The 27,923-nt window shown below is 47.6% G+C and overlaps 1 protein-coding gene across 2 annotated transcripts in view; it reads left to right on the top strand.

The window, feature by feature from the left end:
* ST8SIA5 (ST8 alpha-N-acetyl-neuraminide alpha-2,8-sialyltransferase 5) overlaps nt 1-26,121 on the top strand; it is a 410,270-nt gene extending 384,149 nt beyond the window's left edge. For both annotated transcript variants that reach the window (XM_086960349.1, XM_086960348.1), the window contains 2 exons: nt 13,820-13,912; nt 19,623-26,121. In XM_086960349.1, coding sequence (XP_086816475.1) covers nt 13,820-13,912; nt 19,623-20,088 — 559 coding nt within the window. In that variant the 3' untranslated portion in view covers nt 20,089-26,121. The remainder of the gene's footprint in view (nt 1-13,819; nt 13,913-19,622) is intronic.
* The last annotated feature ends 1,802 nt before the right edge of the window (nt 26,122-27,923 follow it).

Raw genomic sequence — 27,923 nt, 5'->3', positions numbered from 1 at the left:
CGGTGAGGACGACGTCGGGGGTACGGAGTTCGACGTTGAAGGAGAAACATCACTCGACGTCGAGAGAGAGGCAGTACTCGACGCCAAATGAGAAACAGCACTCGGCGTCGAAGGAGAAGCAGCACTCGACGTCGAAGGAAGGAAAAACGACGGTCGAGGTCGAAGGAGAGACGACGGTCGACGTCGAAGGAGAGACGACAGTCGACGACGAAGGAGAGACGACGGTCGACGTTGAAGGAAAGACGAAAGATATTAAAGAGAAAAGTGATGTCAGCAAAGAAAGTGAGATCGACGTCGAAGGATGTTACGACGTCCAGACATGAAAAGAAGAGGAGATTGGAGACTCCATCGAGACGTAGTTCGAAGTCTACTCATGCTTCAGGCTTGAGGCATGAAGAGAGAGTATCAATGGCTAAGTCTCCCCCACCTGCTGAAAGGTCGGCATCGAGACATCTGAGATCAGCCTCTCGGACCTCCCATAGGTCTTTGTCGAGGTCTAAAGTGATTCCACTGCCTTTGGGGGCCTCTACACCTCAAGACCAGCAGGAAAAAGTTGCGCACCAGGATTCTTCGGTGGTGGCTCACTCTGGTTCGACTTCAAGGCAGTCAGTGTCAGAGAAAAGACAATTAGTTCCCAGGGAACAAACTCCATCTGGCTCACCACGGTCTTGGCGGAGTAGCTCTTCAAAGTCTTCTAAATCTTCACTGGGTATTCAGATTGTGCAAATTTCGCCGGAGGGCTCTCCTGAGCGTGCAGCACAGCCGATTAACATGTCACCGAGGTGGTTGGAAAGCCTACGACACTGGAAGATGCAACCGACCGCTAATATAACTAGTATGAGAGTTGCTGATCATCAAAAGGTTGTGGTTCCTAGGAGATCACGTTCTGGGTCTCCGGTAAGAGGCAGATCTCGCTCTAGAGAACACAGACGGCGGAAGTCTGTTACTCCTGAGAGGCGAAATAGGACTCCTACAACATCGTCTTCATCGTCATCTCCAAGTAGAAGTTCGTATAGAGACTATTCTCCTACAATATCGTCAAGTTCCCCTTCGAGGGTATCCCCAGTGGATGATTTAGGCACCTTTAACGATGTGTTATGTCGTGCAGCAAACAAGTTCAACATTGTGATGGCAGTTCCCCAAGTGACATCTTCGGTCATTTTTGAGACTTTGCATCACAAGACTTCTGCTAGACCTCTTCTGCCTTTGGTTCCTGGTCTGTTGGAGCCTGCGATGAAAACTTTTTTGACTCCATCCACGGTGGGTTCAGGCCCTTCTAGAATTGCGAAGAAATATAAGGCTCCTGACCAAGACCCTATATTCTTACGTTCTGATCCGCCTCCGGACCCCCTTATAGTGGCGGCAGCCAGGAAGGCGCATTCTGCAACTTCTGTTTCCTCTGCCCCACCTGAGAAGGACAGTAAGAGCATGGATTCCTTAGGTAGGAGGATGTGTAGCACTGCTGGTTCGGTGATGAGAGTGGCCAGTGCAGCAGCCTTACTAGGCCGTTATGATCGTCTTTTGTGGGACTCTGTGGCTCGGTTTGCAGACAAGCTTCCAAAAGAAGATCAAAAAGACTACCTGGAAATTTAGGCGAAGGAGGTTTGGTTGCTAATCAAAGTATTAGTGCAGCTGCCGACTCTGCGGACCTTGCAGCGCATGGCTATGCGCATGGGATTTGTTCTAGGCGTTCAGCTTGGCTGCGTCTTACTGGACTAAAACCTGAAGCCCAGAGGAAAATGGTCAACTTACCGTTCAATGGGTCTACATTGTTTGGGTCTCATGCAGACGACGAAATAGCAAAAATGAAGGTGGAGTTGGATACTCTAAAGGCTGTAGGCCTAGAGAAGAAAAGAGAATTTAAACGTTGAGGAACTTTTCGTCCCTATGACAAGAGGCCTTTTCAACAAAAGAATCAACAAACAAGTTGGTCGCAGAACCAGGGTCAGAACCAACAAAGATCGCAGTTCCAACAGCGTCGCCGTGGACGAGGTAGAGGAGGGAATAGACAGCAGTTCGCTGCTGCCAAACAACTTCAAAAACAATGAAGGGAGTCTTCCTCCTCAGCCGTGGACCACTCCGGTAGGAGGAAGCATTGTGTCATTCTTAAACGAGTGGAAGCAGCTGACAAAGGACAAACGGGTGATTGGTATCATTCAGAACGGTTACCATCTCCGTTTCAAAAAGCCACCTCCTCTAGTTCCTCCAAAGACAATGTTGCATTGGAATTTGAAGCTTTTACAAAAAGAAGCAAGAATACTCCTAGGAAAGAAAGCCATAGAGAAGGTTCGTCCTCAGCAGAGAAATCAAGGCTTGTATTCACGGTTTTTCCTAGTGAGGAAGAAGGGTCCGAAAGCGGAATTCAGGCCTATTCTGGACCTGAGGCTTTTAAACAAGTACATTCGGAAAGAGAAATTTCGGATGCTAGCGCTTCATCAGATCTTCCCCCAGCTTCATCAGGGGGACTGGATGTGCTCCTGTCAGGTCCCGGTGTCCTCAGGATCGTGCGATGCTATAAAGGGGTCCACCTCTCGACAGCTCCTGGGTCTGAATGAAAACAGACTCACAGAAGTGGTCAAGCGAGGGATATCAGGAAGGGTAGGAAGGGAGCAGCAGGGAGAGGAAGCTGAAATGAGAACAAGGCACTATGAGCAAAGGTCACACCTCAACCGATATTATGTACAAGCAAATAACACAGTGTATAACTCAGATTTACATTTCTCTGAAGGCTCATTTACCTGGAATGGGGAAAAGGTTGGCTTTGCCTGGCAATCGGAAAAGTAGTATAGGTAGTTCTGATCTATAACACAAGAACCTTAACGTTATCAGATGACTCAGAATCACATGGTTTCTTAAATATATGCAAGTTATACACGTACCAAAGGTAAATACTGTCAAGGCTTCAACAGAGGGCAAATGATAATTAGCCTGCCAGGCGAAGCTCATAAAACCCCTGTTGTAAATGCAAAGAAAATAGAAATATAAGAAATTACTCTTCAAATATCCACAAGAATGTCTCTGGATTAAAAGTCACCCAAGAATCCTTTCTGTATTTTGCACATTAGCCCACATAACAGTGTCTGCTGAATGCTTCTTCAGCCTTTACTGAAATGTAACCATAGTCCAAGATGTGAGCAACTCTTACCGTCAGAATTACTCTGAAAACGAAAGAAATGAAAATCTCCCAAAGCAGCAATCAACGTGACAAAGCCCACTCTGACTGTGGGATAACAGCGATAGGCTCACCAATGTGCATGTAGAAAATATGCGCTGTTATAATTCACAAAGACCCTCCAGGAAGTAATACGCACCCACAGCGGGAGTGCTCGGCAGCTGCCGGTAAACAGAAACAGTCACGTATAAGCACCCACAGCAGGAGTGCACTGCAGCTGCCAGAAAACAGGAACAGTCACGGAAACACAGCCTCAGAGGAGACTTGCAAACGGAGCCTCAGCCGAGGGCTCCTTGAGCTGATGACAAGCTCCGTGGCCAGGATCAGGATAGCAAAACCCCAACACTCTCGAGGAACAACAAGATAGGAGGAAACAACAAAGGATACGCTGGATACCATGGGGGGGGGGGAATAATCCTACTCTGTCTTCTTCTTGCAAACACCAGAATCAACGGCAAGGACTCTCCTCCTTCTCGCCGTCTTGAGGTTTCCGCGTGTGACGTCATCGACTAGAGGTGTCGCGCGCGAACCTGGAATCATGGGTAATGTAGTTTATGGTGATAGAAATGGCTCAAGGCAGTGTTCGAGACTGCCCTACACCGTGGGACACGACAGCTCCATCGACATGAAAGAAGCCTATTTTCATGTTCCCATTTCCAAGAAACATCGCAAATTTCTCAGGTTTCAAGTGTCTGCTCATCACTTCCAATATGCAGTGCTTCCATTCGGACTGAAGTCAGCACCCAGAACATTTTCCAAATGTATGGCGGTAGTTGCGGCTTTTCTTCGAAGGAAAAGGATTTTCATATATCCTTACTTAGACGACTGGCTTCTGAAGAGTTCGTCCCCATCTCTCTTGGAGGAGCATCTGTCGATATGTCTCCACCTCATGCGCAGGCTGGGTCTTCAAGTCAACTTCCAGAAATCTATCATAAATCCGACACAGCGGATCCATTATCTGGGGGCCCTGCTGGACACAGAAAGAGAAAACGTGTGTCCTTCGGAGGAGAGGTGGTTATTGATCAAGTCCAAATGTCATCTTCTTCTTCAGACCAATTACCCGACAGTTCGGCAAGTGTCCTCTCTCCTGGGGTCCATGGCCTCTTGCATTTTCATTGTTCCAAACGCAAGATTGCACATGCGTCCTCTGTAGCAGTGCCTAGAAGATCAGTGGAAGCAGAGGACGGGATGCTGGGAGGATCGGATTTGTCTCCACCAGTCTGCAAAAGATTCCATCAGGTGGTGGATGAAGAGAACACACTTGATGAGAGGAGTGCCTTTTCATCAGGACCCTCCTACGCAGACTCTGATCACGGACGCCTCACTCCAAGGCCGGGGTGCTCATACGGGCCCTCTTCAGGTACAAGGGCTATGGTCAGATTTCGAGAAAGGATATCACATCAACCTGCTCGAACTCAGGGCTGTCCATCTTACTCTAAAGTCTCTGGCTCCAGCTCTACAGACTCGGTCCCTCCTGGTGCAGACAGACAATACAACAACAATGTATTATCTAAACAAGCAGGGGGGTACCAGATCCAGGACTCTGTCCCTAGAAGCCCAGACCATCTGGAATTGGTTGCTAGCACGAGACTTGTCAATAACAGCTGCCCACCTACCAGGGTCTCTCAATTCGCAGGCGGACGATCTCAGCAGAGACTTCGTCGAAGCTCACGATTGGGTACTCAACGAAGAAGTCGTACACAGTATCTTCCAGTCATGGGGAACACCGATATCGATCTGTTCGCAGACGCGGCAAACACAAAATGCCCCGTCTTCGCGTCCAGATTTCCCCAGAAAGGGTCGCAAGGGAATGCCCTTTTGATAGACTGGTATCAGAACTTACTGTACGCTTTTCCACCAAGACCGTTGATACCGACAGTAATCAACCGAATGTACAAGACCAACTCCAGGATGATTCTGATTGCTCCTGAGTGGCCTCGCCAGTGGTGGTTTCCAGATCTCCTTCAGTTGTCGGAAGTGCCACACAGGAGGTTGCCATGTCGCCTGGATCTTCTGTCCAAGCAGAAGGGGTGAGTGTTTCATCCCAATCTGTCATCTTTACGCCTGGCAGCATGGCTCCTGAAGTCATCCTATATGGACACTTGCAGCTGAATCCGAATTGTATGCACATTCTAAAAGAGGCAAAAAGACCTTCTACAAGGAAATCCTATGGTTTCAAGTGGAAACGTTTTTTCCTTTGGTGTCAAAATAATGATCTTGACCCTATTCATGGTCAGGAACAGGTGATTTTACCTTACCTGTTATACTTCGCAAGATCTGGCCTGCAGTTTAATTCCATTAAAGTTCATTTATCTGCAATCACAGCCTACAGAAAGTCGCCCACTCAGATATCCTTTTTTAGGATGCCTGTGGTGGAGGATTTTCTGGAGGGTTTACGGGAGGTGTATCCACCAGTCAGGTCTCCTTCTCCACCTTGGGAGCTTAATGTGGTGTTAACCAAATTAATGGGTGCTCCTTTTGAACCTATACATAAAGCTTCTTTGCAACACTTGACTTGGAAGGTAGCGTTCCTTGTAGCTATTACTTCTGCTCGTAGAGTTAGTGAGATTCAGGCTCTATGTTGTAAAGAACCGTTCACTGTCTTTCATGCAAATAGGGTGGTACTCAGGATGCATCCTACTTTCCTGCCAAAGATAGTGTCGGATTTTCATATTAACCAAACCATAACATTGCCTACTTTTTTCCCAAAGCCTTCTAGTTCTGCTGAAAGGGCTCTGCATTATTTGGACCTGAGGAGAGTCTTAAAGTTTTACTTAGACAGGACGAAAGCTTTAAGAAAGACAGACCGTTTATTAACAATTATGGTCCTACTAACTCTGGTTTGGCAGCATCCAGGAGATCCATCTCTAGATGGATTGTGTCATGTATCCTTCTGGCTTATCAGCTAGCACATAGGTCTTTATCAGGAAGACCTAAAGCCCATTCTACGAGAGGAAAAGCTTCTACCACAGCTCTTCTTAAGAATGTGTCTATGTCTGAGATATGTAAAGCGGCGACGTGGCGCTCAGTGCACACGTTTACACGCCATTATTGTCTTGATTCAGACACACAGGCTGATGCGCAAGTTGGTCAAGCATCTCTCAGAAATTTGTTTGCTAGTTCTAGCAGGACACTGTGTTAAATTTGTTGTTATGCTGTTTTCTGTTCGCCCGCGTCTTGTGGGTATGAGCTTTCTACTCTATTCAGTGCTTATGACTATTAATGAGTATCCCCTGGAAACAAGGATTAGTTACTTACCTGTAATCCTAGTTCTCTTCCAGGGGTATACTCATTAAAGTCATAAGCACCCTCCCGCCTCCCCGGGCAAGCAGTAGCATTGAGGTTTTTTCAGTATGTATTATGAAGTTTTTAAGTGCAGGTTCCTGCTAAAGGTTACTGTGCCGTACAAAAGAACTGTCCTAACTGTCACCTGTGGTGCATGATGGGAGCAGGGTTGCTCCTGGAGGCCTTAAAGGCAAAGTGCACAGATTCTCTGGGGCCTTAAAGGCAAGGAGCCAGTCTGATTTTCTGTACACAGACATTTATTCATATGCAGCCTTGTTAGGCTAATTGCCTTTTACAACAGATTATTTGATGAAAATAAAGGGTATTTATGTTATGAAATGCATTTCTAGGCTCTAGCCTGTTTATTGCATTGATGTATGGAATATTTTCATTCTGCAGAAAGTGTGTAATAAGGCCTTATTAGCCTATACAATATGTTGGGCTGCATATTATGGTTTATACATGTATATGTGTATTTTTTGGTTTAGTACTATGTACTAATTATTATATATTACACATATATATGTAAATTGTTATATGTTCCGGGTTCCTGCTCACGGGCGGAGATTATTCAGTGCTTATGACTTTAATGAGTATACCCCTGAAAGAGAACTAGGATGACAGGTAAGTAACTAATCCATACTGGATAACTGCAGTTACAGGTAAGTAACTCATTTCTTGCACTCTCCAAGAATGTACTCGTGCAAAACCCATACGTATTCAAGCTAGAAGCTAATCAAGTCAGTCTTACTGACAGGTTTCAGGAACCTCCCTTCATTGATGGGGATACCAACGCTCTAATGCCAGCTTCCAAAACAAACTCTCTTCCCCTGAAATATTTTCAAATCTCTACACTGCAAATGACACATGCTTGCATTTGCTGCTCAGTCACAGACCATTTAAACTTTGATACGTGCAATGGTGATGAAGGGTGTGCTATGGTTTTCTCACTTTCTTCATTGTAGTGTGAAAGCACAGCACACAAGCTACGTCCATTAGTGTACATATTGACTTCTGCTTGGGCAGCGAAGATTGTGAAGCTGGGGCACATGTGTGGGTGTCGATGGTATATGCTACTCTGCCAGTACCAGTGTTTTCCCATTGGACCTCCACATCCTTCTTCAACAATGAGTGCAAGGGTTCTATCTTGATAGTAGTTGACAATAGAATTTGCAGCACAACCTAGACTTCCTGGAGCTGCAGTAATTCCTGTTAGCAGGCCTTTGTATCAGCATTAGCCTTATACAGTGCAAATATAACAAAAAAGCAATGGGGCGTTGCAGTTGGCTCCTTCCCATGAAATGATGCAACCAAGGGTCATATTTACAAAGAAATAACGCAGAGATGTGCCTTATTCACAAAAGTAATATAGCAACCCATGTGTTTTCTATTGCACTGGCACTAAAAAAGGTGCTTAGCGCCAACGCAGACACCCTTGCGCGATAGTGCAAGGGTGCCTACGTTGCAGGGATGCTTGTGTTTGTGCAGGAAGGGACAACTTCTTGCACATAAACAAGCATTAAAGGTTATTTGCTCCTTCTATGTGTGCTGCAAAATGCAGCACAAAAAAGTCGAAAAAACTAAGAATATATAAGCATTTCACATAGCTGTGCCACTCTAATGCCTGCTTTTCAATGGCGTTCATTTTTGGCACTGCCTCAGATTAACAGATTCTTGTAAATCTGGTGCAGCGTCAAAAAGCAATGGGTGTTGCGCTGGAACGCTCACAGCCACACTCACTGCACGCTCCTTTCACACAAACTGATGCGTGAAAGGGGCCATATTTACAAGGCCATGAAAAGCCACATAGGGTGGCTTTACCTGGCCTTGTAAATATAGACCAGCAAGCAGCCTCACCAGAGCATCATTTTCCGGTGGTGCTAGGAGCTTGTAAATATGCCCCCAAGTTCCTCTACTTACTCCTTAAAAACGAATATGTATTTTCCTTTAACAGAAATCAGTCAATCATTAGTGGTAGAGAGGGTAACACCTATGTGGTGAGTGGTTTGCCCTGATCTGATGCAAGTAGGTAGACGCTGGACACCGGTAAGCAAGGCCAGTCCACGCAAGAAGAAACTAAGCACACATTTATCGCTAATTAATGCTGGTGCAGAGTCACCAAAAGTGATGCAAACCAACACAGTGTTGATTTGGGATTTACTTTTTTTCCTATGTGCTTTTTTGCATTACTTTGCATCAAGTGGGCGTCTCATGGGTGGTATATGGGTATTCCCAGGGATCTATCTAAGGATTGTGACGCAAAGCCCTCACTACTAACATTGGTAGTCAGGGGTTTGTGCCAAAAATGTAAGCCTCCTGGAGGTAGGTGTGATGCTGGAGAAAAGTTTTTTTTTCTCCGGTCTTTTCAAACTTGACGTGTGCCATACTTTATAGCGCACATATAAAGTTGGAAAATTGATAATAAATGTCATAAGCATAATCTGTACTGGAAGGGTGCCTTTAAAGGACAAAATCTATCCTAGACATCACAGAGACACTGTTGCACTACAGTGCAAGGACGTGTGTAATGCTCTAAGCTACAGTGCACCAGTGCTGAGAAAGATAGCAACAGCGTCATACCTTAGTAGTTTAGGCCCGGGCTGGGGAGGCAAGCCGGACCAGATAGGGGCCCAGGGCAGAATGCCTTCCGGAGGCGGGGTTCGCCCCGCCCTCTATTAACATACCGGCTAGGCTAACGGGGGCCAGGATTGACCCCCGGAAACAAAGGGAGCTCCCACCCAATCAGGGGGGTGACAAAGTAGTGAGTGGAGGGGATAAGAAGGGCTCGACGGTCAGAGCAGGCACATTCCTCCCTCCATCGCAGACAGAGGGAAGCTAGTAGAAAGAGATAAATACTAAAAGGTAGATGGAAGGCTCTCACAGTGTCCTTGGGATGCCTCACGGCAGGGACACTGTGCTAGCCAAGGGGCGGCGGGCTGCCTTAAGAAAAAAGATGGGACGCTCCCGCAGGACCCTTGGGATGCCTCACGACAGGGGTACCAAGGGAGAAGATGGCAAGGAATCAGCCTCAAGAAAAGTAGAGTAGATGCTCAAGTAAGGTCCTTGGGATGCCGCATGACAGGGACTCCTAGGAGAATGGAGGGCCCACGTAAGTATACAGGGCGAGTGGGACGGCACTTGCAGCCGGGCAGATCCAGACGGACACCCTCCAAAATCGGTAGCAAGCTGAAGCCTAGACCCGTGATTCAGAGACCGAAAAAGGGGCCCCCTCCCATCCCAAGAAATTGAGGAGGCTGGGTCCATAATGCAGGGAAAGAATTGCAATGAGCAAGAAATGTAAAATAGAACATGGACATTGAATACGGTATCACCATGAACAAAGCAAATGTATAAAATTGTATAAAATTGTATGTAAAAATGTTATGTGATGAATAAACTGCGACCTTTTCAGGCACCAAAGAATGTGGTCAGTGGTGATTTGAGGGAAAAGCAAGCAGCGATGGTTGGTAACCACGGAGGGTGGCGGAGCTTGACGACTCGCCGCCTGGAGGGGGTTATAATGTTGTCCAACTCTCTCCCTTTCACGCCGCGCAGCACAGCCACTTTGAGTGCTGTCCTGCGCTGCATTGTGTGACTTTTAAGTAAATATGTCTTCTCGTCCCTGCATGCATGCTAGGCAAAAACCCTAAAATAAAGAAAAAAATATGAAATAGAAAGATAAATCTGACAGAAACCAAAGCAGCATAAAAAAAGAAAGCAGCCATGAGTATTACTGAACATTGCCTGAAGGAGTAGAAACTCAAGGTACATCTCATCACAAACGTTAACACAGCATTATATGAACATTAAACAATAATGCAGAGTCATTGACCTTCCACAGGCTTCCTGGAAGCACATTGGTAGGTCTTAGAATATGAGTAAGCTGATTGCAGCTGTTGCCCTTGCTTGCATGAAGATGTAGGATCACAAAAAGGAAGTGTCCTTCAAACCCATATGAACATGAGTAGACCGCAATGTCAAAGGGATAAAAAGTTACAAGAGAAGATATTTGACTTCGGGGTACCATCTGCTGGTCATGCTAAGGTGGTCTTACTCCCATCACCAGCCCAAACACTTGATTGACTGCAGCTGGACACAACTTAAAGCTTGGTAAACTATCTTCCTTATGAAAATCTCAGAGTTCAGAGATAGATTGGTAGTTATCTGGCCTGGCTTCTAGAGGTGTCTTTTCTACGATTCTCGGCCTCCTCTGTCCAATATATAGGAGGTTAGAAACATTGCCATAATTGCAAAACTATCCAAAGCCTCTGATAATATTTCTGAAGGAGTCCAGTTAATGCACGCCAACCTCTGTTCAACATCTTTATAGGAAATCTCTGCAAAGCCATCACGAACAAGAAAGTGTCTTACTTTTTCAACTACTCCTGGCCTTGGTGGTCTTTATTTCCCATTGGCTTGCTTACCCCGATCATAACTGTTTGAATCATATAATGGATGGTGTGTGGTTATCATATCATCGCTTTCAGGAATGAGGCCTATCACTTTGTTTTGAAGCCTTCTGCAAGGACAAAGGCAGAAATATTTCACATATGTCAAGCATTAATTCTGAAACACTTGCATTAGTGACCCTTGGCAGATAGGTCGAAATTTAAAATCCGTTGCCTGGTATACAGCGCCATCCATATGAAAAAGTCCACCATGCTTTGAAAAACTACAAATTGTCTCAGTAGAGCAAGTGTATCTAAGGAGCAATGACTAACTCCATCTTAAGACACCGAAGTTCAAAATATCACTTGCCATGAAGCAGTACTTCTAAGGAGCAGCCACCAACCCAGGGCCGGCCTTAGGCATGTGCAAGCTGTGCACCTGCACAGGGCCGCCAAACCCCAGGGTCCGGCACAAAGAATCGGATACAATACATATTCGTGGGCGTGGCGGCCCCTGGCAGGGATTTGGTGGCCTCCGGCTTCCACTAACTTGCAAACACCCTGACCCCCCCTTCACCCCCTCCAGTCCTCCCTTCACTGGCCTTCGGCTCCGCACCTGTGTTCCTCGTTCCTGATTGGCAGTCAGTGGCTCCGGGGTGTTTCAATCTCACCAAGGGCGTCGCGGCTGGCAGACGTCGGAAGCTGAGGATTAGAGTGATCTGCGCAGACTCAACCTCCTCATACTGCTTCCCACGTGCGGCGTGGCGTGTGTCAGTCTGCATTCTTTCTGGTGGCAGGTCGGACTCGGCGGAACGTTACGACGCGTCTTGCTGAGGTCAATGAAATGAGCTCCACTCTGTTAGGGAGCAGTAACCCCCTTAAAACATTGGTCATATATATTTAGGTTTATATTTTATAACAATATGTTTACATATATATTTTTCTGAATGCCGAGTGCTCTAGGCTAACCTTGAACACTCGCAAGTTCACCAGAGGAGAAAACCAACTAAGGCATTTGCGGATAAATTAACTTGTACAAGACCACACCACATGTTCAGACCGGGTAGCCAAGATTAATTTAAAAAAAAACGTTTTTCCTGCAAGAGTAACTAGAAACTTTAGTTACTCGGCGGAACGTTCGGTGGCTTGTCTGCAAATTCTATTTTAGTTAGATTTATTCGGTTATTATTTATCAGAAACCAGAAAGATACTGAAATAACGCTTTTTCGACTTCTATAGTCAGACAAAATAAAACAAATTGATTACACCGCAGTCCTCACTTAAATGTGAACAACTGGCATCTCATGCGTGCTCAGAGTGTGGACGATGGGGTTTCGATGGGTTTTAAGCAAACGTTCACTCAGACACCTGTCTGAGGTAGCGCCGAAGCAGCCTCAGGAGGCCCGGGCGAGCGCAGAGTGACAGGGAAGTGCCAGCGTCACTTCCTCTTTCGAACGGCTACATAGCCACGCTTTGTCGGCGAAGGCTAAACACATCAGTCCTGTGGCAAGATCAGACGCCGCAGTCCACGCACCGAGGAGGAACTGAGCGGCACAGCCACCGACTACAGGACAATCCCGGGCTCAAACCACTGCGGCCCGACAGCAGCGAGCAGCGTCGGCGGGAAAGGGAAGGAAGCCGGCACCATGTCAGACCCCTACATCAGGCACATCGAGCTGCTGGGCTTCGAGAAGCGATATTTTCCCAGCCAGCATTATGTAAGCATCAGGGATTCCTCCCAGACTACATATATATAAATTCATCAAACGTTTCTTACTTTTTTAGATCAATTGTCAACGTTAGCACAAGTTCGTCAGAGGTATTTATATGATTGCAGGCATAATACATTCATAAAATAGCAAAACCTGTACCAGATATCACAGTATTGAGAACACACTTAGGGTAATAAGTGGCTGTTAATTAATGAAAGCGTGCATCAAAAAGTTTGTGAACAATCTTTCTTGAGAGTCCCAAAGTTGGGCATTTTTTGGTCGAGCCTACTAGACAACACGGGCACTGTTGTGAGACATATTGTGGCTTATCAAGAGCAGAGAGGGGCAGGGGGCCTGCACTTTTGGATTTCCTTTTTACTCTCATTTGCCTGTTTCATTTTCCAGGTTGTCATTATTGTGTTCGAACCAAGCTACTGTAAGACAGCTCCGTTTTCATTTGAGGTTTCTAGCCAAAGCAGTAAAAGAGAATTGCATTCAGTGCTACCTTTATAAACGTGCAGAAGTTGGTTTTCACCTGATATAAGTAAAAAAGAATGAAATGACAATCATTTGTTTGCCTTTCAAAAAGCATCACTGAAGTTGGACATGTATATAGTTTTTCTCCTCTGGTGAACGCCTTTTTCTGGACATTTTATTAAAACACATTCCTGGCTCCGCCCCGCCCGCACCCCCTCTTCTTGGGCCCCCTACCTACACTCCCTGCACAGGGCCACCATGAGCCTAGAGCCGCCCCTGACCAACCGATAAACTCTGCCGACAGAGCAGAGACCTCAACCCTCCCATTCTTTCCTTTAGAATATTACTAATACGTATCTTTCCCACATCCATCTAGTCGGACCTCAGAACTAACTTCTGGCGAGGACCAGGCACTATAGAGCCGGAGAAGAAGCATCCTGCGTACAGGTGCTCACCAACTCGATGTTGATCCTAACTCCACTGCGCACTACCTGCATGTCTAGTCTCTATTGGTTTGTTCTGATTTCATGTAAAGTTGACTGGTATCATTTGGTGCTGTTGTGCAATGGCGAACTGTTAAATTAAATATAGGGCAACATCTGTCCAACACCATACCATGCTCAAAACAATACTTTTCTTTAGCAGATGCTTCCTTTTGTTAGTGTCCAAACTACAACCCAAGTCAGTTTGGAGACTGTTGTTTGAGACTTAGCTCCTTCCAAATTGTGATCATATCTACAGTATTTGCAAGCAAATCCAGGCTCCTTTCCTTCTGTGTTTTTTAGGTGTAACCTACCGCCCATATCCGAGAAATACGTAGTTGACGTCGGACTGAAGACAGACATTGTGACCATCAATCCCAGCATCATCATGGAGCGGTGAGTAAATAGACGTACTGTTATTGCGTCATCCTTCGACTGTTTCCTATTGGTGATAGGAGTGTTGTGCATTGTGTTTCAACGAGACCTTTGCTGCAAACACCAGTGTATACAGCTTTGATTGCCAAGACTTCTTTCTTCCCATATAATAGACAATGACAGTGTCTTATTTATTGAAGAGAAACTCCCATCAGTCTGCACTATTGCCCCAGAAAACATTACCACAAAAGGACCTTTGAATCTTACAGTGATCAAATCCAAATTACTTCACTAAAGTTCACCAGATGAATTAATGATGCTTATGTTGTTGGTAGTAGTTAGTGCTCTTCCCCATTGACCTCGATTTGTTACTAATAAAAAATAAATTTTTTGTTTGAACAAGTTGAAAAACTACAAAGTTTGCAGTTAACACCACAAGAAACACACCAATTCCATAAGAAATTCATCGGGTCGTATACATAAACCCATGATTATGCTTATTTCAATAATAATAACAATAATAATAATAATATTATCACAGGGCCCCTGATTTTTAGTCCCACCAACAGTCATACTAATAATTAAAATTCACATACAATGATGTTATTTGCATTGACCTTTCCCCCTTACGAAATAAAATATATCTAATTGTCTTTACATTGTATATATTTGACTAAAGGTGATAACTATAATGAATGGAAAATACAGAGAGAATGAATGGAAAATACAGAGAGAATAAATGGAAATGGGGATTTTCAGCTGCATGGATTTGGAATGGTATGCAAAGACAAACATCACAGAAAAAAAGTAGGCAAAAGATGCAGGGTATAGAAGTGGCAGTTTTAATGAGAGAAATGAAGTCGTATCAACATGACAGGGAATATAAGTTCAGTTAAAAAGAACTATGTCAAGAAAATAAAAAAGTTACGAATTACAAGAGGCTCTTGGTTGGCCGGAATGCAGCTCTTTTTATCTGGGAATAGAAAAAAACCCTTTAGCACTTTCAGGCACTTGTTTCAGTACCCTGAGGTGGTTATACCAAGCTGAAGGTCTGACCTTTTTGTGAGTCGGTGATCTGAGGCTTTAGCCGTTTGAAGGAATGTATTTAACCTCCAATATAGTGGAACCAATCCATACAATATTACCACTTGGCTTAATTACTGGAAGACTTGTAAATATGTCCTTCAGCACTGGCATTTTAACCTTCTTTGCAGTGTTTAGTTTGTAAAATAAATAAATAATTGCAGTACTCAAAAATATGTATTTGAATGTAACGCTGGTCCTTCCGAATATGAAACCTACTCTGCCTCGATTACAACTCATGCCTCTTTCTTCCACCCTATTTATCATTCCTGTCAATTTATCTCACTCTTGTAGGCACTTTTTCAGCCCTCTTTCTTCTTTTGTCACTTTTTTCATATCTTTCGCTTCCTACTTCTCCCATTCAATCCTTTCTCTCTCTTGCTCTGAGTCAGTCTGATGATAAAACAATAAGTTCTGGTCCACCAAAATTAGCATTGGTGCACACCATCTGCAGAAATTAAACAATGAGGGGCATATTTATGAGTGGGTTTGCGTTGTGCTTGCACCACCCTTGAGTAGCTCTGGGTGGCTTCATTAATCCAGAGTAACGCAACGCAGTGCCAATCGTTCTATTGCGCTAGTCTGGCCCAGGGAGGCATTCCATGGGTGTTTCGTGGGTGTTCCTATGCAACATCCATGGATTTTGACGCACTCCCAGATTTACCAGAACTGGTAGACCTGGGAATGGGCCAAAATGCTAAGCCTACACAGGTAAGGTGCAACTAGGAGAAATATTTTATTCCTTCTCGTTTTGTCCTCTTTCTATGTGTGCTGCATTCCGCAGCACACATAGAAAGAGGAAAATTATGCATCACACATAGAAAGATGAGAATGCCTCAGGGGATTGTTTTTGTGCAGGAAGGTGCCCCGTTCTGCACAAAACAATCCTCCTTACAACAGAGGCACCCTTGTTGCCTGCAGCGCTGGATTACTTTGCCGTATATATGGCCCTGATTCTTGACATTAGCAAATATTGTGGCTGGTTCTCCTCTCTCCTAACATCTTTAGATCCTAGCCTCCTTCCTTTTTAGGATGCCAAGAAGCACCTTCCTATCCAGGTATATGCTAAGGTGCCAACCTGTCTGTTCTCCTTATCAGTTTTAGGTAATCATCCTAGCCCGAACATTCAGAGTTGCTTGGCTTCATGACCAGTGATGAAGACGTCTCTCCCACTGTTAAACTTATTCACTTAATTTGTTGTATGGTCTTTTACATTATATATATTTATAATAAAGAAGCTTATAAAGTGCACAGCTACCCCAGATGGGGTGTACCGGCGCTAACACGGGCATTGATAGTGGTAGTGGTCAATATTCCTTAGTCATTACGACTAAAGAGCCAAGTTTTCAGGGCCTTTTCTAAATTCTTGTTCAGACTGCAATGTGCATAGTTGAAGAGGAAGGTTATTCCAGCATTTAGAGGTCCCCACCTAGAAAGTCTTTCCACCAATTCTGGCTTTCGCGAAACGGCGGTTGATAAGGTATCGTTTGTGGTTAGACCTAAGAGATCTGTACTGCTGGTAAGCATGAAATCTCTTCCTCAAATAGGAATGGGTGGGAGCACACTGTTGACCTCCCAGCACAGTTCGCCCCTTAGCATTATGGTAAATGCAGTTTGCAGTGCGTGCTTACTTGGTATTTTGCTGGAGTGTTCCACCTAAGTTGGTGTAGATTAGTGCTGCCATCTCTAGACACATATGTTTCTGGATTTTATCCATCATCAGTAGAGATCAAAAACAATTTTCTTCTGGGGTTTGCTGAGCAGGCTGCCACAATTCTTACAGGTCTGAGTACCTCTCACAGGCGCACAGGTGCATCTCCACTAGCTCGTCAGCTACATGGCTCAAGGAAGCCTTTTGAAACAGGAAGGGGTGGGAGCACACTGCTGACCTCCCAACACAGTTCGCCCCTTAGCATTATGGTAAATGCAGTTTGCAGTGCGCGCTTACTTGGTATTTTGCTGCAGTGTTCCACCAAAGTTGGTGCAGATTAATGGTGTCATCTCTAGACACATGTGTTTCTGGATTTTATCCATCATCAGTAGAGAGGAAAAACAATTTTCTTCTGGGGTTTGCTGAGCAGGCGGCCACAATTCTTACAGGTCTCAGTACCTCTCACAAGCGCACAGGTGCATCTCCACTAGCTCGTCAGCTACATGGCTCAAGGAAGCCTTTTGAAACAGGAAGGGGTGGGAGCACACTGCTGACCTCCCAGCACAGTTCGCCCCTTAGCATTATGGTAAATGCAGTTTGCAGTCCGCGCTTACTTGGTATTTTGCTGGAGTATTCCACCAAAGTTGGTGCAGATTAGTGCTGTCATCTCTAGACACATGTGTTTCTGGATTTTATCCGTCAACAGTAGAGATCAAAAACAATTTTCTTCTGGGGTTTCTAGAGATCAGCACTATCTGCGCCAACCTTGGCGGATTACTCAAAAATATCGTAGGGAGCTACAAGAGACTACATTTACCAGAATGCCAGGGGTGCTCGTTGCCTGAGAGGTCAGCGGTGTGCTCCCACATCCTGTTGTCTATTTAAAGTACTCCCGTGAGTCATTGAGCTGACGAGCTCGTGGATGAAGCACCTGCGTGCCAGTGAGAGGTACCGGACCTGATTTTATGTTTTGCAACCTACTCAGCAAACCCCAAAATAAAGACTTTATTCTCTACTGATGACGGTTAATAAACCAGAAACACATGTCTAGAGATCAGCACTATCTGCGCCAACCTTGGCGAAATACTCTAAAATATTGGAGCCAGCTACAAGAGACTGCATTTACCAAAATGCCAGGGGTGATCCTTGCCTGAGAGGTCTGCGGTGTCCTCCCACATCCTGTTGTCTATCTAATACCTTCGAGTCTCATGACGAGCTCAGTTTGTCATGAGGCACGGTGCTCGTGTGCTCATGACGAGCTGAGCTTGTCATGACCGTTAGAACGCTCGCATGCTGGGCAAATTCCCCTGCTATGCGAGCATTCTAAAGAAACGGTTGTGGTCATGACGAGCTAAGTTCGTCATGAGCACACAACCACTGTGGCTCATGACGAGCTCAGCTCGTCATGAGCTCCCAGGTGCTGTGTGTGACCCCCACCCCCCAGCACAGCAGGGGAATTTGCCCAGCTGTGAAGGGGTTAAAGTACTCCCGTGATTCATTGAGCTGACGAGCTCGTGAATGAAGCACCTACGCGCCAGTGAGAGGTACCGGACCAGATTTAATGTTTGGTAGCCTACTCAGCAAACCCCAAAATAAAGTCTGTATTATCTACTGATGACGGTTAATAAACCAGAAACAGGTGTCTAGAGATAACACTATCTGCGCCAACCTTGGCGAAATACTCTAAAATATCGGAGCGAGCTACAAGAGACTGCATTTACCAGAATGCCAGGGGCGATCCTTGCCTGAGAGGTCAGCGGTGTGCTCCCACATCCTGTTGTCTATTTAAAGTACTCCTGTGAGTCATTGAGGTGACAAGCTCGTAATGAAGCACCTGTGCGCCAGTGAGAGGTACCAGACCTGATTAAATGTTTGACAGCCTACTCAGCAAACCCCAAAATAAAGACTGTATTCTCTACTGATGATGGTTAATAAACCAGAAACACGTGTCTAGAGTTCAGCACTATCTGCGCCAACCTTGGCGAAATACTCTAAAATATCGGAGCGAGCTACAAGAGACTGCATTTACCAGAATGCCAGGGGCGATCCTTGCCTGAGAGCTTCCACATCCTGTTGTATCTTCCTCAAATAGTTGGGCCCCCTTCCTTGAAATGCCTGGAAAGTAAACGTGAGAACCTTAAATTCAATGCGCTTGGCCACCGGAAGCCAATGCAGTTGTCTCAGGTAAGGAGAAATACGTTTGTAAAGGGGAACCTTGCAGACCATTCTGACGGCTGAATTCTGCACTATCTGAACTATTACCAGATTATTGTGATTCAATTATCTAGTTTGGAGAAGACCTTCGGTTTTCGGTGCAAATTAAGAAACTCACCGGAGCCTGCTTTGGTACTCTTAAATCACTAAGAAGGTTCTTCCCCATGCTACCGAGGCCAGCCAAGTAAATGGCCGCCCATGCCCTCATTCTCTCCCGCATTGACTATGCCAATGCCTTGTAAATTGGCATCCCTGGATACCTGTTAAAAAAATTGGAAACCATACAGAATGCCGCGGCTAGACTTCTGTTTAACATCTCTGGAAGATCAAGCGTAGACAGCATTTACGAGATCTGCATTGGCTTCCTGTGGCCCACAGAGTGCAATTTAAAGTCCTCACTCTGGCTCATAGAGCCTTGAACGGTCTTGGACTGTCGTATATCAGGAAGCGCTTTGCTTTTTTTATGCCCCCCAGCAGAACTTTGCGCTCAGCCACCTAACAACAGATGGCAATCCCCGATTCGGTAGGACATGACTGGGGGGTCAGTCCCTCTCCGTTAAAGCAGCAATAGCATGGAACTCCCTTCCCTCTGAACTACTGTATATTCAGGACTTCAGACTCTTCACAAAACAACTTAAAACTTTCTTTTTCAATCAGCCGATCTAAATGCTTTGCTCCACTTCATCACTTTGCGCCCCAGGACACTCATGAGTATCTGTGTGCAGTATAAATATACTAAAATATAACATAACATAATAAATAGTTTCCCCTTTTTTCTTTCAGATTTCACAAGTTGGAGAAATGGAGACGGCCCTTTTTCGAGGTACTACAAACCTATGAAAACGCGTCTGTGTTACTGCCTGCCTTCTACAACACTCGCAACACTGATGTCTCGATCCGCGTCAAGTATGTGCTGGATGATTTCGAGTCTCAGCAGGCTGTGTACTACTTCCATCCCCAGTATCTCATCAACGTATCCAGGTTTTGGCTTACTCATGGGGTTCGAGCGAAGCGCATTAGTAGCGGCCTGATATTAGTGACGACTGCTTTAGAGCTGTGTGAGGAAGTGCACCTTTTTGGCTTTTGGGGTTTCCCCATGAACCCTTCAGGGATCTTCATCACCCACCACTATTACGACAACGTAAAACCTCGCCCTGGCTTCCACGCAATGCCCACAGAGATCTTCAACTTCCTCCATATGCATACTAAAGGCATTCTGCGCGTCCACACAGGCACATGTTGTTCATGAGATGGGGTCTTCTGATGTGTTCCAATCTTGTGGATATGTACATCAACAGAACTAAATATGTGCATTAATTGCATTGAGTGTTATTCCATTCTTCTGGAGAGTAGGCAATCACTGAAACACTTGATGGGCAGTGCACAATCCATCATTTTTTCACCTACTGGGGCACACCAGACATGGATCAGTCATATGCAAAGCAAACTTGGTCCTGCTCTACTCTGAATAGTCCATCACGAGCTGCAAGGACAGATCCCCTTCAGGCGGGAACACAATGATAGACCAGTTGGGCCTCATTGGGCGCCAACAGTGAGATGCACATTGAATTCTGTGGTGCAACCAACTCAAAGGCTTGCTAGGCATTTACACGGATAGCTCCCCTGGGTAAAATCTAGCCTGCATTCTTCCTGCTACAGATGCCAACCAGCAAAAACCAGCAAATGTTTTTCAGATGTCAGACTCCTCGTTACTGCCCTGGCAATATTTTAAGGACATCCCAACCCAACAGAGCACAACTCATCACCACTGGACACCGGATATCACTTACAAATAGTACCCAGGGTAGAACTGTGACCAGTCATGTGGTACAAAGTGTTGTAGATTCACAATTGTGCTTTCTTTACTTATGGAAACTGTTCTTATCGTACCAATTATTTTAGGTGTTTTACTAACCTTGCAGGTCAAGCTCATGGAAAGTGGAAGAGTATCTTCTCTTTAAATGGCATCGGAGAACAAAGTTCACTTTAAAAGAATTTCTTTTGCAATGCTGGGTATTTTTGTGGAAACAAAAATCATGTATTTGGTCATATAGAAGATTTAGAAAAATGATGTTAAGGCAGCTGTACTAAGAAAATTGATTTTTTTCTCATAGTTTAATTCATTTTCAAAAATAGACCTGATTTTTTTCCACTCCTAAGTTTGACCTATTTGACTGTATTTGTGTGGCTCTTTGTACTTGTTGATTGCTTACCTCAACTATTTCATTAGGAATTACCCGTAGCAGTATCCCCAAGGGTATAACTTTCTGGGTGATTCTGCGTGGTCCAGTGGTCCTGGACCCAGGATTGCGGCAAATCCTGGTTATCCCAAGTCCACAAAAAGTGCACATGGTCGTTAACCAGGTGGTAAATGGCAGTGGAAAAGGGCACATTATTTGCTCCACAAAGGGAAATTTCATGCTGAAAAAGACAAAACATTCCTGGCTCCGCCCTTTCCGTGTTCCGCGTGTATTAACTGGGAATGCCAATTATTTGAAGCAGGGATACTGGCTGAAATCGAAGATTCAACCCTCTGTATTTCTACACCAAGTAGCAGGCCGCTATAATTATGTTGTAGGTCCTTTGTGAGAAACTGGTACAGAATCCCCTAAGTGTTTAGTAAGATTTCCTGCTCTTTTATATACGGTATATAGCATCGTAATAGCACTGCAAGGGTTTAGGCGCATTACCTTTTCATCCTTACGAAGAGAACATTATATTGTATTCTTAACACATGGACATCTACATTACATGCAGGACAGTGCGAAACTGCTGGCCAGAGCACAGTTCTGCCATTGGAAGCATCACACTACCTAATATATATATTAAATAAGATTGAGTGCAAGTCCTACTTTCCTAGCAACTCATTTCCACCACAGTGTTGAACGCAGTGGTAGCTTGACACCAGTATTGTTCCTTGGCCTGGGGGGCTTCTATTCCAATGAGTTCCACCATCAAACTTTTTAACCACTGAGTTGCACTTCCCACCGTGGCGCGCACCAGTAGCACCTCAAAAAAGGACAGCTATTGGTTGGCCTTTTTTCTGGTAGTATCGGGAAGGGGGTAGAAGTCAGTCAGTAATTAGAAACCAGCCTTGGGGTAATGGCATAGTGGCATGTCTGAGCAGTAGTGACAACAGATGGGGCCGCATTGTCTTTCACAATTGAGTACTGCCAATGGGCCATATTTTATTGCTGGGATCAGTGGTAATGCAATCCATGGTGTCATTCCACACACCCCACATCAGTAGTTAAATCTGCTGCTCTAAGAACAATGAGCTCTATGTAATATATATAATGTACTTCAGTTTAAAATATCATAAATGGCACAATACAATTATTAATAATGCTAACAACATACAAGTATAACAAACCCAGTACATGTAACTCGAAAATCGCTGCACAAGATGTGATATTTTTCTTCTGCTTTTTCCAAGCATCTTTTCAATCGTTTACATGTACCTTTGAAAGCAAAGGTTTTAGGAAGGCTGTCCAACCAATCTGAGGTTGCCAGATAGCTAATGCAGAAGGATAGTCCTCCACCAATGGACGACCTTAGCAGAAGCCGCAAACAGAAATAGAGCACTCTACAAAGTCACTGTATTAAGCAACCTCTTGACACTCCAGTACAACACTCTACCAACAAATGCAGCACCATCAACACATTTTTGTTCAAAACTAAAACCGTGATTCACACTGCTAACATTATTCAAACCACTATTCTCCCACCTCACCACACAATCCACCTAGACTGTCCACAGTTAAGATGCTGCTAAAAATAAATCTTACTCAAATTCACAAGTTCTCAAGATCAGCACATACAAAGATGTCACCTCACCACCTACATCATGAGAATCCTTGTCTAGAGAAGTCCACAAACCCCTCTTCACAAAGTCATTTCTCCTGTATCTCAAATTATCTTCCCTAACATACTCAATACAAGGCAAGTCCTCCAGCCAACTGAAAGACTACATGAATCACAAATGCAGCATTCCAGCCACAAACAACCATGCTATCTGAGAAAATGACTTCCCCAGCCCCATGGACATTTTGATAAAATGTCCTATTCGAAGCAGTGTTATAGAGGTTTCAGTCAGATTAACGCGTAAGACAAATGCTACGATAAATCACCAATGGATTCATAGAAATAAAGGCATAATATCCTTGCAAGATATGTTCATTGAGGCAAAATATTTAACTGTAAATTTGCCTTTCATCAGCCATTTCAAAGTAAGCGATTTGCATTTCACTAACCATTGCTAAGAATTATAGACGCATTGCTCTATCTAGCCTTTGGGACAAATACCCCATACATACATATATACATATACGCATATTTGTCAGAAAGCACAGTAAGTAAGAAATCGTAACTAACTGTGAAGTATTAGGATTAAAGACCATGTCTCATGACCTGCACAATTGATTTGCTCTGGTTTATCTGGGATTTTTACCCCGAAAATCTGTCAACAAGAAGAGACTGTAAAGATGTTGGAAGCTTTCCATGACAACATTTTTACAGAGACGCTCCAATATTTTTGAGCAAGATTTCACCTTATACGTGGAAGGAACTCTAAAGTAAACTAAAGTAACTTGCCAACATGATAATCATGCCGAAGGGCTTTAGAGATGGAAATTTACTGGAAAACAAATTGGCAATCTGCTTTAAAAACTGTAGATTCGGGGGCGTGGCCGAGACAGCGATGTGAGGAGAAGCGTCTCGTGTGAGCTCCGTTGCCCCGCTGCTTTAATAAGCTTGATTAAGCGAAGTTCCGGGGGGTAACTACCCCTGGGGATCCCCTGATTACTGCCGCCTTGCTAGCGATCCCCTCCAGTGGCAGACTGCAGCTGTTGAGGTCCAGACTATCGGCGATCGGAGCCCGGGGACCTCCGAGATCGGCCTCTGGCCGCCATCTTGCCGCGGGGCTTTGCCGGCGGGACGCCTGCCCTGATCCCCACGGAGTGGGCCGGAGAGACGGTCTGCGGGAGACACCGGAGGCCCCCAAACCCCTCCAGCGGCTGTGTCCCTCCAGCGGACCCCACCGGCTGCCTGCACAGCGACTCTGAGGCTGCTGGTGCCGGACTGCCTCCAGCGAAGGACGCAACGACCGCCCGGACGCCGCGGCTACGGGAGGCCCCGGCTTTGGCGGGAACACCAGGCCTGACCCGGAGAGATCGCCGGAGACCCCCCTCCCGCGAGCGCTGACCACGGCCTCCACACCCGTCGAGGGACTTACTGGGTGAGCTGCAGCGCACCGCCCCCCCTCCCCCTGTCTTTCCCTGGAGGGGCCTGGCGATAGGGGGGCCCAATCGCGGATCTGCCCGCCATCTTCGCCCCTCGGTGAACTCTCGGCTGCAACGCATCTGGGGATAGGGACCTGGCTCCCCTGTGCACGCGATCCCTGCCTGCGCTCCTTGTTACCCTGGACACATCGGCGGCGGGCTGGGGGGCCGACTGGAGATCGAGTGTGGGTGAGGCCCGGGCCTTGGAGGGGCCCAGCGCTGTAAGACTCTGCTCCTGGCCGTTCGTCCCACACAGCCCTGCCGGATCATTGCCTGGGGGCCTCAGCCACCTTCTGCCTAGCAGCCTGACGCCCCCGACTGTAGACCACCTATTGCTGGGTCGGTGGCGCGTTTGGGGGACCCTCTTGGTCGCACTCTCCAGTCACGGCTGTGGGACCACGCGGGCCCCATATTGGGAGCGGCCCTGACTCAGGCGGAACCAGGAGGCTGAGCCTCGCCACACGCCTTCGGAGGCCCTTTGCCTGTGGGCCCTGGACTCAGCTCATTGTGAGACATCCGCCGGCGACGGCCCTCCGCCGCCCCCCCTGCCAGCGCACTTCCCCGCCTCCCCGGCTGGGCCACCTCGCCTGCACAAGCGACCCCCCAGCGTCCTGGACCCCTGCTGCTCGGGCGAGCCTCACCTACCACCAACGAGCCGGCCCTGCCCTGCCTCGGGCTTGTGGAGGTTGTCCCTCGCCCGCCATCTCCTGATTTCCGGCCTTGGACTCCTGATCGCACGACCTGGGCTGCTTGACCACCGGAGCGCTGGTGCGACCATCCTCAAGCTTTCCTTCATCACGGTCCGGAGGCTCTACGCAGCAGCCTGCCCTACCTCTCACTATCCCTAGACACTCTGAGTGGACCATGACTCGGGGCAAAGGGACCAAGCCGGACCCCCCCTAGCGACGACCAGAGGTACATCTGTGGCTTCCATGTGGGGTAAGGCGGGCTCGTCGCCATCTTCCGGGGGTCCCCCACCATCAGGGGGGAAGCCTCCGCCGCCGGCCGACTCCCCTCCGGTGACCCAGGCCTTTATGTCCTCCTTCATGGCAGATCTTAAGTCCGAAATTGGGTCCCTCAGGATGGAGGTCCACACATGCGTCAAAGAACTGCGCAAGGAGGTCACCGACCTCGGCGACCGGGTCGATGGCCTGGAGAAGACGGTCGATTCCCGCACCGAAGACCTGGAGCAGATTTGGCAGAGAGTGGCGACCCTCGAAGAGCAACACATCCAGCTCCAGATCAAGCAGGAGGACTTGGAAAACAGGGGGCGCCGCAACAAACTCCGCATACGGGGTGTGCCACTCGGAGAAGAGGGGACTAATACCATGGCCTATGTGGCCCTACTCCTGCAAGCGGTGTGGGGCGAGGAGGACGCTCCCCCACCGCGTCTTGACCGCGCACACCGAGTCTTTGGAGCGGGGGGCAAGGCCGGCCTCCTCCCTGACATTGTCGCCAGACTTCATTACTTCACTGAGAAGGAGGCCATACTCAAGGCGGCTAGAGACGCCCCGGACCTGCGGTACGAAGGCCACAAGATCCAGATCTTCCAGGACCTGGCCCCCACCACGCTCCACAGGAGGAAGGTCTTCCGCCCGGTCACGGAGAGGCTCCGGGCCCTCAACATTTCCTATCAATGGGGTCATCCTTTTGCTCTCATCTTCAAGTGGGAGGGCAAGCGAAGGGCCCTCCGGTCCTACCAGGAAGCGGCGCAACTGCTTGAAATGCCGGAGTCCCCGGATCACAGCCCGGCCCGCTCTCACCACCCAGAGAAGGCTCCTCCGCGCCCCGACTGGTCCACTGTGCGTAAACGTCGCCGGTCCCCCCCTGTGGACGCCCTCTCTGCCTCGCAGACCAAGCAGGACATTATCGCCCACATTCGCTCCCTCGAGGGCGACCGCGAGGAGCAGAACTCACAGCTTCTCGCTTCTGGCACTGAGGGTGGGGACCATCCTACGACACCAGAAGGCCACTGATCACGACCACTGAGACCAGAGCTGCCTTGAGCCTTCACTTGCCCCCTGGGCACACGGACTTACCCTATCGCGCCACGGCGGCCTGTTCCTACCGCTCTTGGGAGGGGACCCCCCCTTCTCTCTAGCGAGCCGCCCCTGTGGCTTCCCCCCCCTGTGGGGGACAGGACCATCTGACAATGGCCTACGCCTCCCCTGGATCCTGCGCCACGCCACTGAGCTTCGGTGCCCTCTCGGCGCCAGGTCTGCACATGCGGACCCCATGTCTCGACTCACCCCCGGACTACCTAGTGGCAGCGGGGTGGACGAGCTGCGAGACGACTGGATTTCATCTCATCTACCCAGATCTCTGCTCCCTCCCTTTGTCCCGTAGGAAGTGACATTCCTGAGTTCATCCAAACCCTCGGGTAGAGGATGTCCGGTACCTGGGACACTGTACACTGGCCCTGTTGGCCTGTTTTGGTTATATCTCTTCTTTGCACCTTTTCTCTTCTTCCTCTCTCATCTCTTCCTACTTTTCTCTTGCTCTGCCTTCTCTTACTGTTCTCTCCCCGCGCCTGCGGAGGGGTGGCATGGTGGGTCCTATGGGGGTTGGCACGCTGGAGGCGAGGTGAGGCTGCCGCTGCCCTGGCTGCGGGGGGATTTGTTACACTGGGTCTTGCGCGGCTCCACTCCCCCTTAGCACTATGACAGCGAACATCCCTACACCCTTGAAGGTCCTCTCCCTCAATGTCAAAGGGCTCAACTCCCCCAACAAGCGGAATCAGATATGGCGCTACCTCCTACACCACTCCCCTGACATTATCCTCCTCCAGGAGACGCACCTTCTCAAGGGAGACACCAAACGCATGGCGCACCCTAGATACCCCACACAGTTCTGGGCATCCTCTGACACCAAGACAGCGGGGGTGGCAATTCTCTGCAGGGCTGGCATTAGACGGGGACCCGCGAAACCCTTCAAGAGCGCTGACGGGCGTTTCCTCCGAGCCACGGTGCAGGTGGGTCGTATACAGCTCACCCTAGGATGTGTCTACGCGCCCAACCAGTCGCAGGACAAATACCTCCAGACACTCCTGCGGGATCAGTTCCCATCGGGTGACCCTAACGTGATCCTGGGCGGGGACTTCAATCTTGTCTGGGACCCTGAGCTGGATCGCGCGGGGGCCTCCTTCAATGGCACGGGAGCAATGTCCTCTGCCCTTAGAACGCAGCTTACAGACCTGGGACTCGTGGACGTGTGGCGCTACCACAACCCGGGGACCCGGGACTACTCCTTCTACTCACACTCCCATCGGACATACTCCCGAATCGATTATCTCTTCACATCCCTTGAATTGGCCCGAGACTCCTTAGCTGCCGCTATATCCGACATTTCTCTGTCGGACCACGCCCACGTGGAACTTTTGCTGCAGGATCCCCAGGCCCACGCCACTCGTGAACTCCGATGGGTGCTCCCGCCGAGAGTCCTTCGGGACCCGGAGGACGTCGCCAGCATCCGTGACGCCATAGACTCGTATTTCCCTGTTAATGACACCCCTGATTTGCCCTTTCATACGATCTGGGATGCCTCAAGGCCACCATTCGGGGTCACATCACCTCCCTGGCGGTGGCGCGGAGAAAGGAGGCGTTCAAGATGGAAACCGATCTGGCTAGTGAGATCAAACAAGCGGAGGCCCGGGACCGGGACTCCCCATCACGGGCGTCAAAGAGAACTCTCGCCAACCTCAGGGGGCAACTCCGCACTCTGCGCACCAACAAGTCGGAACACTCCCTGCTGGCGCTCAAACAACGCTACTACGAGGGCGGGGACAAAGTTGGCCGCCTGCTGGCCG

Source organism: Lissotriton vulgaris, chromosome 3_1 (assembly GCF_964263255.1).
Source record: "Lissotriton vulgaris chromosome 3_1, aLisVul1.2, whole genome shotgun sequence".
Taxonomy (NCBI): Eukaryota; Metazoa; Chordata; class Amphibia; order Caudata; family Salamandridae; genus Lissotriton; species Lissotriton vulgaris.
Note: the sequence above shows the minus strand (reverse complement) of the source record. Positions and strands in the feature narration are given on the sequence as shown.